The sequence below is a fragment of the Calidris pugnax genome, unplaced genomic scaffold (assembly GCF_001431845.1).
Source record: "Calidris pugnax isolate Ruff unplaced genomic scaffold, ASM143184v1 scaffold18, whole genome shotgun sequence".
Lineage (NCBI taxonomy): Eukaryota > Metazoa > Chordata > Aves > Charadriiformes > Scolopacidae > Calidris > Calidris pugnax.
In genome coordinates, this window is record NW_015090812.1 from 3,507,418 (window position 1) to 3,520,393 (window position 12,976).

Genomic DNA, 12,976 nt, shown 5'->3' on the forward strand with positions numbered 1-12,976 from the left:
TTCGGGTTGGCATCCCCAACAGCTGTAAACAACAAGGGAAATCTTGAAGGTCAACAAGCCAGGGAGTCACCTCGGAGTTTGGCTGCATGTGTATGTTTCACCAGAACAATACAGCTGTTTCTCTTTGAGAGGAAACACTGCACTCGCTGTTTACATAGCAAGAGCGCTGTAAACACAGAATTAGCTTTAAAACAGAAGAGCATAAAAGCCTTTTCAGTTAAAAAAAGATTAACCGAACACTCCTACTGTAACATCCCTGCAGAAGCCATTGTAATTCTCCATCAATCTCTATTTTTAGGCTACCTGGCAGCACCATGGTCAACCCAAAAAGCCAGGTTCAATGTCACAGCGTGACCACTTACCAAACAGTAGTTTCTGTTCCAAAATGTCTCTTTTCTGTAACATAGGGGTTTCCTTGTGTCCAGACATGCTTCAGGATACACATATGATGTGTTCTGTAGAAAGTAACTACCGTCCATAAAGTAACAAATAATTAGTAAAGATGTGTCATATCAAACTGGCAACTGCACAGGCACAAACTCCCAGTTATGTAAAGGCAGATCTTAAGGATGTTTCCTCCTCCCTTCAATTTCTTTCTTTGCTTTGTCTCCTTGTACCTCCTGATGCCCCACCAGTAAAGCCTCACTCGCTGCTTTTCTTGTTCTCAGTTCTCTTCTTGCTGTGCTTCTCCCTGCAACTTTTCTTGAAGTGACAAGGCACAAAAAACATTTTCAAAATGGGACTTCCAGGCTGAATAACTTCTAGAAAAAGATGCACCCATTCCTTCTCTAAGCTGGAATATAAAGCTTGTCCTTTAAGCAGTCTCAAGAGTGATGCTGTTGGGAAAGTCCTGTAAACACTAACTTTGGGACCAGTACACCTCACTGTCAAAGTTATGGTGAGCTGCTGCCTGCGACTTTTCTTGAAGTGACAAGGCACAAAAAACATTTTCAAAATGGGACTTCCAGGCTGAATAACTTCTAGAAAAAGATGCACCCATTCCTTCTCTAAGCTGGAATATACAACCTTGTCCTTTAAGCAGTCTCAAGAGTGATGCTGTTGGGAAAGTCCTGTAAACACTAACTTTGGGACCAGTACACCTCACTGTCAAAGTTATGGTGAGCTGCTGCATCCAAGTGCTACCCTTACATATTGATAAATTCAAATGCCCTTCAAATGTCCTTCAGGACAGCTGCACTATAGAGCACAAATAACTTAATGGTAAAGCATTCTCTTCTTTCTTAGTCACCTGGGATTTCAGTCAGTTCCTCCATTACTTTTGGTATGTTTTCATTAGTTAGCTCAGCACAAATTTTCAGGAGCACTTCCTTGAAATAAACCTGAAAGCAATAATGACATCTAATAAAATATATTACTTTTTCCTACAAACTTTTCTTCCATTAGTAGGGGAAAATGATGCCAACTGACTTCATCAGGCTGTGAGGATTAAACCATTATTTATGCTTCAAAAATGAGAAAGTGTAATTTAAACGCTGATCACATGAACAAGCAATGACTCAATATTCAGCATATTAATTGAATGCATTTGAAGTGCTGGAATTTTTCTGAAGCCTGCCAAGCTTGAGCCATAACAGTTTCTTTTATAACTGGAGATCAGCGTGGATGAAAGACCTTCCTTAGATCCAGAAGCTGAAGTTGAGAGTCTTATGCACATTACCTCCATTGCACTGAATGTCAGCCTACAGAAAAAAAAATCAGAGATGAATGAGCAAGATGAAGAAGTCGTAATTACCTTTTGGGTCAATATATAAGGAATATGAGATCACTGGTTTTAGATTGCATACTGCAATCTAAAAATTAACTTGAAACCTTGCCATTTCAACAGACTGATCCATCAGTTTGTCTCTTTCTACAAACTCAAGAGCAGAGACAGACACTGAGCTCTGAAAGTTGATGTAGGTTAGACACCTAAATACTGTGGGGTTTCCCCTACACTTGAAAGTTTCCTTTACACGGAATGTGATTTGCATCCAAAGCTCCAGACAGCTGTTTCTAGATCCCTAACCCCAGTGTTTTCAGTGATGCCAGCCTCTGTTAACACAAAATAGTTTGCCGGAAAACTTGAACCTCCAAAGACAAATGTGTATATATATGCAGATACCAGCACTGATCTTGACAAATCTTTTATCTGTTTCCTCCTTCCTCCTCTTCTCTGGACATAGAAGAGACATTGTTAAAACAAAGTGATAAATTTTTCTGCAAGGCTGCCAGGAGATCCAGATCTACTAACTGTTGTGTGCTACCAGAGTTCGCTAAATGTGTTTAAGAAATATATACAATTTATTTTCTGCTTTGGTCACTAGCAATTTTTAAAATGAATTTGCTGATTGCATTCTGCTTCATTTTGTATGGACTTGCATCTCTCTTTGGTGCATTATACACCTAAAGAACACATTTCTGCAGAGAAATCAACTGGAAGCTGGCCCAACGGCACTGCACTCAGCCTGTGGTCAGACAGCAACCTCCCGGTTGCTCCTGTGAACCACATCCTCCACTTGGGCAGGCCCAAAACGACACCACTCACATCACCACTCCGAGCCCAGGACTCACAGTCCGGCCTCCAACCACAACTGCAGGCAGGGCAGAAGCCTTCGGCAGAGGCCAGGACTTCATTTTGCCTTAAAACTGATGCTCATCACTTCAGAGAAGAACACCTGCTTGAGCAGCTCCCTCCCTGCCCACAGATCCCAGCCCCTGCCTTCCTTCCCACCTTGTCCAGCTCCCCCTCGCTCCACTCCCCTCCCCAGGCCTGTTCGCCCAACCACTGCCCCACCAGCCGTGCCCCAGTGGGACTTATTCACTAGTAAGACAGTCATAGAATCGTCTAGATGGGAAGGGACCTTAATCTAACACTGCCAAGTTCACCACTAAACCATGTCCCTCAGCACCACATCTACCCATCTTTTAAACACCTCCAGGGATGGTGACTCAATCATTTCCCTGGGCAGCCTGTTCCGGTGTTGATGACCCTGCCTGTAAAGAAATTTTTCTTAATATACAATGTAAACCTCCCCTGGTGCAACTTGAGGCTGTTTTGTCTCGTCCTATCGCCTGTTACTTGGGAGAAGAGACTGACCCCCTCCTCTCTACAACCTCCTGTCAGGTAGTTGTAGAGAGCGATAAGGTCTCTCCTCAGCCTCCTTTTCTCCAGGCTGAACAATCCCAGCTCCTCAGAAGACCTGTTCTCCAGACCCCTCACCAGTTTCACTGCCCTTCTCTGGACCTGCTCCATCCCCTCAGTGTCTTTCCTGTAGTGAGAGGCCCAAAACTGGACACAGCACTCGAGGTGGGGCCTCAGCAGCACTGAGTACAGGGTGACAATCACTGCCCTAGTCCTGCTGGCCACACTGATACACGCCAAGATGCTGTTGGCCTTCTCGGCCACGACCAACACCCCCAGGTCCTTGTCCACCGGCAGCTCTGCAAACCACTCTTCCCAAAGTCTGTAGCACTGCATGGAGTTGTTATGACCCAAGTGCAATACCCAGCACTTGGCTTTGTTGAACCTTATACCATTGCCCTCAAACCATCGATCCAGCCTGTCCAGAGCCCTATGGAGCCTTCCTACCCTCCAGCAGACCAACGCTCCTGCCCAACTTGGTGTCATCTGTGAACTTACTGGGGGGTGCATTCGATCCCTTGTCCAGTCGGTTGATAAAAATATTAAGCAGCACTGGCCCCAGCACTGAGCCCCGGGGGGACACCACTCGTGCCTCGTTGCCGACTGGATTTAACTCCATTCACCACAAGCCTTTGGGCCCGGCCCTCCAGCCAGTTTTTCACCCAGCGAAGAGCACGCCCGGCCAAGCCATGTGCAGCCGGTTTCTTACACAGCACTCGAGGTGGGGCCTCAGCAGCACTGAGTACAGGGTGACAATCACTGCCCTAGTCCTGCTGGCCACACTGATACACGCCAAGATGCTGTTGGCCTTCTCGGCCACGACCAACACCCCCAGGTCCTTGTCCACCGGCAGCTCTGCAAACCACTCTTCCCAAAGTCTGTAGCACTGCATGGAGTTGTTATGACCCAAGTGCAATACCCAGCACTTGGCTTTGTTGAACCTTATACCATTGCCCTCAAACCATCGATCCAGCCTGTCCAGAGCCCTATGGAGCCTTCCTACCCTCCAGCAGACCAACGCTCCTGCCCAACTTGGTGTCATCTGTGAACTTACTGGGGGGTGCATTCGATCCCTTGTCCAGTCGGTTGATAAAAATATTAAGCAGCACTGGCCCCAGCACTGAGCCCCGGGGGGACACCACTCGTGCCTCGTTGCCGACTGGATTTAACTCCATTCACCACAAGCCTTTGGGCCCGGCCCTCCAGCCAGTTTTTCACCCAGCGAAGAGCACGCCCGTCCAAGCCATGTGCAGCCGGTTTCTCCGCCGCGGGAAATGCTGCCGAAGGCTTATCCTAACGTGCGGCGATTAAACCGCCCGCCCGATGAGGCCCCGCCAGGCCGCAGCCAGGCCCGACCCTCCGCCCGGGGGCTCCCGTTGCCTTGGCAACGCCTCTTTCCCCCATCACGTGACCCTGGCCGGCCACGCCCTCCCGCTCCCGTTGCTATGGCGACGGCCTCTCCCTCCAATCCCTCTCCCCCCCCCCCCCCCCCCCCCCCCTGAAGCACAGGCAAACGGTGATCACGTAAAGGCAAAATAATAAAGTGAGTGTGAAAAGAATAATGAGATGGTCTTTACTTTTGATCTAGAGAACCAAATCCCAGGGCAGGAAACCCTGCCTACCATTCAGCAACTAATGTCAAGAAAAGCATCTGCAGAAGGAACCACAGCACGGGCCCAAGGTCAAGGTCAAAGGAACAGTCTCAGTGCTGACCCCTTCCCTTTAGTGTCTTAAATAATAACATAAGACATTTTCACTTCTAAATGGGAACTGGACATCTTGTCAGTCTGAATGTGACAAACTTGTTAATTCATTACCTGGCACTCGAGCTTTTTCTTCTTCTCACAGAAAACAACTCATCCCTCCCCCCCCCCCCCCCCCCCCCTCCCCTGCCAGTCCATTCATGCTCGCGGCTGCTCCTCCCTCACGTGACGCGGGCCCGGCGTGCGCTCCCCAGTCGGGCTTCGGGCCGCCGCTTCCGGGCTGAGGGCGGGGCGGAGGGGAGTGTGGGGGGGGCAGTGAGCGAGCGCGTGTGTGTGCGAGGGCGCGCGCGGGGGGGGCGGTGGCGGCGGCTGAGGGGAGCGGCGCTGCCGTCAACATGGCGGCGGGCGGGGCGGGCAGCGCCTGAGCCCCGGCGGCCCCTCGGTTCCCGGCCCCCTCCTCTTTTCCCCCCCTGGCCCCGGCCATGGAGAGCGAGGAAGAGCAGCACATGACCACGCTGCTCTGCATGGGCTTCTCGGACGCCGGCGCCATCCGCAAGGCCCTGCGGCTGGCCAAGAACGACATCAACGAGGCCGTGGCGCTGCTCACCAACGAGCGGCCCGGCCTCCACTACGGCGGTTACGAGCCCATGGAGAGCGGGCAGGGCCCGCCGGGAGGGCACGGCTCCCCCGCCGGCGGGCAGGGCCCCCGCGGCGGCGACGGGGACGGCGGAGGAGGAGGAGGAGGTGGCTTCGACCCGCCGCCCGCCTACCACGAAGTGGTGGAGACCGAGGTGAGCCGCGGCCTTGCCCCGGGGGCGGCCTCCTGTCAGGCGGCGGGGCCGGCGGGAGCTGCCCCGGGGGCCTCCCTGCTGCGGGGGGGTGCCCGGGAGGGTCCCCGGGATACCGGCACCACATGGGCCGCCGGCTTCTCTCCCACCGCCCTCCCCGTCGGTGCCCGGCACCCGCTCTCCCTTCCCATCGCTGCAAGGTGAAGAGCAGCCGGGCTTTTCCTTGGCATTCTAGGAATGTGTGGCTACCGTAGGATTTTTTTTATTTTTTTTTTCCTCTCCCCCTCTCATGCCTTCTTGCATAATCCGAGTGACTAATGACTGTCTAATTTTATTTTTTTCTTTTAACTGTTTGCACAACGTGAAGGAAAGTGCAGTCGGGGCGTTACTTTGCATACAGTTTTATTTGGGTAAGCTAAGCATCAGTTCAGAAACAGAAATACAGTGAGCTTCATTCAGTGTCTGAAGGGCACCTACAGAAAAGCTGGAGAGAGACTCGTTACAAGGCCGTGTAGTGGTAGGATGAGGGCTAATGGCTTCAGACTGGAAGAGGGGAGATTTAGATGAGATACGAGAAAGAAATTCTTTCCTGTGAGGGTGGTGAGACACTGGCCCAGGTTGCCCAGAGACACTGTGGATGCCCCATCATCCCTGGAGGTGTTCGAGGCCAGGCTGGAGATGGGGCTTTGAGCAACCTGGTATGGTGGGAGGTGTCCCTGCCCAGGGCAGGGGGGTTGGAACTCAATGATCTTTAAGGTCCCTTCCAACCTAAACCACTCTATGATTTTCAAATCGAAGGTTTTTAACTCATAAATTATAGCTGTGTTCTAAACTGGACCTGAAGTATATAAAAGTGCTGGAGAACACCAGCCTTTCCCAATTCTCTCTTTCCCCAGTGTTTGCCTTTTTTGATTCTCTCTCCCATCCTCCATCCTCTTCCAGAGCTCTGAACTCCCCAGCTAGCAGATATGCTCATGGCACTTTCCCTGCTGCCTGGAGCAGTCTTATAGCACTTACCTGTAAAGCCGTGTCCTCCTCCAGGTCTTTTTTTTCCCATAACTTCTCAGAGTGCTCATATGAAAAAGAGCTAATTAGTAGTGTCCAGACTATGGAACCTGTGGGGATGGGAACAGAAGAACGGCCCTGCAGTGCGGAACCAAATGGCCACCTTGTGTAGTCTCTGTCTCAAGAAACGGCCAATAGCAGATGCCCAGGCATGTGAATAAAACCACGTGTGTGTATCTATAAAAATGTATATGGAGAATACGTGGGCATATCTTCTTGTACATAGCTACGCTTGCACAGATCATCCTTACCCGTACTCTCAAGTATGTTGAAGCCCAGTCCTGAAGAATAAACATGTGTGATCCTGTTTACTGAATTAACTGGGCTAGATCCTTAGCTCGTATAAGCTGATGATGTGTGCTCCTGGAGTAAGGTGATCTGTGGGACAGCATGGGTGCTGTGCAGAAGGGGAGCCACTGTTTAACTTTACTGATTGAAGCAATAGGGAACTGGTTTCTAACCTTTGTTTTGAAGGGTTGGGAGCGAATAAGAGTTCTGCCTGTTTGCATTCAGATCTCTGCAGCCATCAAGAGGGTGGATACTCTGATCAGATATAGTTATGGTTGGGACAATCTGGGTTGTCAGTGTGACATTTCAAGAGAAGCTGTCAGTGTAAACTTCAGAGAAGCGCTTTTTTCCCCCCTCCTGTTCTTATTATAAATGACACTTTGACAACTCTGACTAAGAGGATTTTTTTCCCCCTGTTATTTCAGCTTGTATGTCTGATCAGGCTTACTTATGCATTATAGTTTCCTTTACTACTCATGTTCTTGTTTGCTTTGACTTGTGTTCTTGTTAACCGCGCAGGAGGGAAGCCAAAACATTTCAATATAGGCAAATGACTGCGAATCCATAAAGCAGGCATTTCAGAAGGATTGAAGTGTCTTGCTACGTGAAACTTTATATAAATTCAGGCCTCAATTTTGTGATTGAATCAATTTGCATATGAGCATTAGTCAACTCCTGCACGTGTATGCAAACTAGTATTTTTGCAGTACAAGAATACTCGTAAAAATCTTAAAACTTGGGAATTGTTGCCTGTGCTTGTTTGGCTGATACTGCAGCACAACTTAGCAGCTTTTGACATATATTTTATGAAAGGGGGAAAAATTACACATGATCAGTTTTTGGGTTTTTTTATTCTTCAAATGTAATAATAAGCTACAGCTATTATTTAGGTGGTTAATCAGTAAGTAGTTTTCAGCACAAGCTTATGGCACACAAAGCTGTGCAGAAAGCCATTGCACAAATAGCTATATTATTCATTGTAGTCATATACATTATGCTGAAACATATTGTACCCCATACAATCTTGTGATAATTCAGATCTTATTTCTCCTTATCTTCCTCTCAGTATCATCTCTCTTCCTAACAGCTCTTAGAGTGTGTATTCCTCCTTTTCATCATAATACCAGTTTTAACTTTTATTTAGTGGGGAGGTAGTGGTGTGTTAGATTTTCTTGTTTCAATTCTGGATTTTATGTATCAGTAATGTATGTGAACATATAAATCAAAAGAACACGATTATTCAAAATGTTCCCCCAAATAAAATTTTCCAGTCTAGTAATCTTCTTCACAAACACAAGTTAGGATTAGATTTAATATTTTTTTTTGTTTAAAAATAAGAAGAAAGCTTTAGTCATTCTCGAAGATGTGTATGTAACGGGTCTGTACTTTGTATTTACATTCTTTTTTTGGCCGAGTACAGTTTACCATGCATATAAGAATAGATTTATGAATGATTAAACACTTTACATTTTCCCTAATCAGTAATGAATCCATTATGTTTGCATATGCTTATTTGGTTTGTGTTACATAATGTTAGAATCTGTTCTGCTCAGTAGGCATGTTGATCAAAGCAAGGCTTGTCTGGTTTTCTTTGAGAATAGCACAGCAACCAGATACATATAGTAGTAAAAACATGTTTTCTTTAGATAAGACAGTAAAACCAGTGTGAATCCTCTCTCAGTGGTCCAGACTGCTGGTCGTCGGGGGTGTCTGGAAGTGTTACAGAAGCCTGAATTTGGAATAACTGGCCCAGAAGCGAGACAGCTGCTATGAGCTGGCTCAACGCGCGCTCTGTGCTTTATTTGTGAGACTTGAGATGAACACACACACAAATTCTTTTTCACAGGGGCTGAAACTTTACTTTCAGCAGGATAATAATGTCTTCCAAAAAGCGTGCGGTTGATTCGGTTTGACGTTAGTAGCTGTGATGTGCCTCTGGAGTTGACGCTGTTAATGCGACCGTGCTTAACACGTTAAAAGAGAAAAGGGCTGGACACATTCAGAAATATGAAGGTGGCTTTCACACTCGATTGTCTTCCTCAAAAATCAGGAAGTTCAGCTTTAGGTTTACAGCTGGCTTGAAGTTTTGCCCTGTGTGGTGCCAAACCACTTTGATAGGCTGAGATCACCTACTTTTGCAAGAGGTATCTTTACTGGTTTGATATAATTAATATGTCTGAGGGCTGAAGTAAATCTTGTAAGTGTATTTTGGCAAGAATCTGTGATTTCTGTGTTTATTCCGTAGGGAAGACACAGATTTTTACAGTGTGATTCTTTGCTGAGTGGAGGGTGTGGAAGGATGGTACACTCATAGAATCATAGGATTGTCTAGGTTGGAAGGGACCTTTAATCATCTTTTTATATCACTGGCAGATCAGCTGTTTTATGAACTGCTGCTAAATCCTTATAATTTGAGATAAGACTGTAAATGGATGTGATGACAATGTCTGTCAGTGTGTCCATGAATTACCGTGAGTGCGACAAGTGCTGACTTTCGTGAGTTGGGGTGGAACGGGACGGAGAGAGCAGGCCAAATGAATGCGGGGATTGTGAGCAGGGAACCTAAAACTGCAGTAAAAGGCAGGAATTCACTTAGTTTTTATATCACTGGCAGATTAGCTGTTTTATGAACTGCTGCTAAATCCTTATAATTTGAGATAAGACTGTAAATGGATGTGATGACAATGTCTGTCAGTGTGTCCATGAATTACCGTGAGTGCGACAAGTGCTGACTTTCGTGAGTTGGGGTGGAACGGGACGGAGAGAGCAGGCCAAATGAATGCGGGGATTGTGAGCAGGGAACCTAAAACTGCAGTAAAAGGCAGGAATTCACTTAGACTAAAAGTATTCAACATATAGCAACGGTTTGTAGAACCTTTACTAAAATTATCTTGATTTGTTTTTAAACAGCTTCTGAGAGTCATTACTATGACCTTTTGGGTAAATTGTGATTAACGGATTATATTACCTTCTGGCTATTCCCGTCTCCTTTAGCACGTGCTTTTTGATTTATGGGGTTGTTTGGTGTTTTTTTTTTTTCAGTTGAACTGGATCAAAGGCTCATATGCGCCAGGTTTTACTAGATAAGGTTTATAATAAAACTTGTCCGAGATAGCTTTTAGAGGTGCTGTTTGATTTCAAGAGAAGGGGATTTTACAGAAGAAACAGGCCAGCGACTGTAGTGAGTACCAGTGCCAGGAACATTCTCACTAGTCATGCTGCAGAACTGGTGTGTTCAAAACCCTGTCTCTCCTCGTTATTAGAGCTCAGTACTGAAAGCAGTTCTGCCACAGATGTGCTGCATCACGGTGGGTGTGTAACTTAACCTCTCTTTTAGCTTCTAGCGTGTAAAATGAGGATAATGGTGTGTGCTTTATTAGCCGTACCACAGACATCAGCCTTGGGAAGCTCTTTGATCCTCGAGTGGAAGGAGCTGTATTTATTTAAAGACAAAAAAAAGCCTTCAAGCAAATTAGGCAGATTTCACACTACGAATTTATAAATCTAAAGTCACTTTTCTGTTTTGCAAGTAGTGTTGAGCTTTGCAAAAATGAGTACTTCTGGCATTCTCATGTGGAAGTTTTACAGTGTGGCTTGTCTAGGAATTGCCCTCATAAAACAATTAAGCAATCAAATAAAGCTCTGTGGTGGATTCTGGCATTGAGTCCCTGGCTGGGTGCCATCAGAATGTCAAGTGGCATTAGTATTTTAGCACTCTTGGTTTTCAGCATCACTGTTTTCAAAAATTAGTGGCCCTGGTATAGAACCTCTCTTTAGATTTTGGTTACGTTAACGCTGTCTTGGATTTTGAAAGAAAATACCCTGGTTTTCGTTCTCGATATAACACAGACTAATAGAGATGCTACATGAAGTTAAGGAAAAGAGGGGTAGTGCTGGGAGGTGCAGTTGGTTAGTTTCGAATCATTTATAAACCCATTGTCATGTAATGTGATCGTCAGAGTAATTTTCAAACAGTAATTTTCAAAACCAATTTTATTTCTTGGTTCAGGAGTGAAGGTGATGCCTGTGGGGTCAGTGGAGGTAGGAGACAACTCTGTATAGCCAATTTCTCAGCTGGGCAGGAAGTGTCTTTGATACAATGTTCTCTGGAGGCATTTTCTGGTCATCTTCCCAGTTTACAGTGCTATTCTGTGGCAGCTGTTTAATAAGGAAGTGAAATACTGAGGAAGAATGAGAATAAAAACAAATTAGCCAGTGTTAGAAGTTAATTCCAGCAAATCATTTGGATTGCTTTTGGATTAAGGAACAGTAGCTCTTTGTATGAGGAGGGCAAAGATGGAAAGGAAGTGCCTGCTTCTTTTGTAAGCTCTCATTTTGAAAAAAACACGTATTTGTGCTGCCATAGGAATAGTGTTTGGAATGTATGTTTCAGTTACGCTTCATGGACCAAATTAAAATAAATTTTAAAAAGCTAATGTACACAATGTTTCTTACCACTTGATCTTCCTGCTCACTGCTTTACAGCAGTTCTGACTTCTCTTGTCCTGATGCCCAGCAGAGCAGTCTCAAGAGGCATTTAAAGATGTTTCCTATTAGTTAATCACAATTTTGCAATGATACATTGTAGAATTTGGATTCAAACTCACTGTCGTCTGCTCTGTCAGTTCTGGTTTCTGTCACACTGCATCAGCACGTGTCCATAGAACAGAAATATAAATGAATATTTAGCAGTGTTATTGAATTAATTCTCCCAGAGCCTGACCTTTGGTCACTAAAATGTTATAATAAATACTTTATCTAGTGTTTCTGCAGCACGTCTCTATTAATGTCTGGTGTTTTGGCAAAGGGAGGTAGAAGTATTGACTTAGTTTTAGGTACTGAAATGCTAAGCACTTGTGATTCATCGTTTTATTGTATTAAAGCACAATGTTTATCTGATATCACACAAAGTTATTTTGAGTTATTTGGAAATAAGCATGGGGTTTTGTGCTTATGAAAACTCAAGGGCTGGGAGGAATAATGGTATCAACTCGGAGTCTGGCTGTTAGTAGTTACACTAATGGAATAAGTTTTTTAAATATAACCACAGACAATACTGAAAACACGTGCAAGATAAGCGTGTTTTCCTTGGTTCCTGATGAATGGCACTCTTAGCAGTGCTTTCCATGACCTCTCACTGGCCTGCAACTAGTTATCAAGCTTTCAAATACGTTGCCAAAAGTGGTTGTAACAAATCTATAGGCCTCAGATTCCACAGTAGTGGAATCTACTGTTATAGTAGTATAAAAGGGCAAGGATACTCCTCTTTTGTTAAGTTAAATGAATCTTTTAATTCAGATGTGATCTTTACAGAGTCCCAGTTATTTTGTTTTGCTGTAATGCTTAGTGCTGTGTTTATCTCTTAGCAGCTAGGCAAGTGCATTGGGGAATATTGCTTAGTAACATCACACCATCACCCTGGAAATCAGGGACACCAGTATAAGCAATGTTTTTAGAAAATTGCAGTTATTTTCTAGCTTTGATAATTTATTTTTATTTTTAAATTCATACTGTGTTTTTATTCCCACTCTTATACAGTTCCTGGTTGGGAGAGATGGCGAAAGGGGAAGGAGTCATGGGATTTTTGTGGTTGATATGTGATAATCCCTTACAAGTACTAAGAAGGGTTTAGTTTAACCATGCACTTTTGATAGCGTGCTTGTAGTGCTCTTAGTTAAGGTCAGTGTCCAAAGCTTTCTGTGAGAACTTTCACTGAATAACTTTCACTGAATAAATGAGAATTTTCTTAGGATGTCTTTATGGTGAGGTGAGAGTCCAAATCAGCTTCCTTTAGGTACAGTCTGTAACATAGGATTTATTTTCCTTTAGTGATAGACTATCATTCCTTTATGCTAACGTGATGAAATGCTAATATTTTTTCTTATGACAAGACTACATTTGCTTGTGTAAAGTAATGCATAGTAAAAATTTGAACTAAAGACCTTAATGTCTATGCAAAAAGAATAAAAAGCATCCATATGTCTCCCCAA

The 12,976-nt window shown here is 45.0% G+C and overlaps 1 protein-coding gene across 2 annotated transcripts in view; it reads left to right on the forward strand.

Moving 5' to 3' along the window:
- Positions 1-5,259: 5,259 nt before the first annotated feature.
- Positions 5,260-12,976, forward strand: part of USP24 (ubiquitin specific peptidase 24) — a 69,864-nt gene continuing 62,147 nt past the window's right edge. For both annotated transcript variants that reach the window (XM_014939344.1, XM_014939343.1), the window contains exon 1: positions 5,260-5,636. In XM_014939344.1, coding sequence (XP_014794830.1) covers positions 5,328-5,636 — 309 coding nt within the window. In that variant the 5' untranslated portion in view covers positions 5,260-5,327. The remainder of the gene's footprint in view (positions 5,637-12,976) is intronic.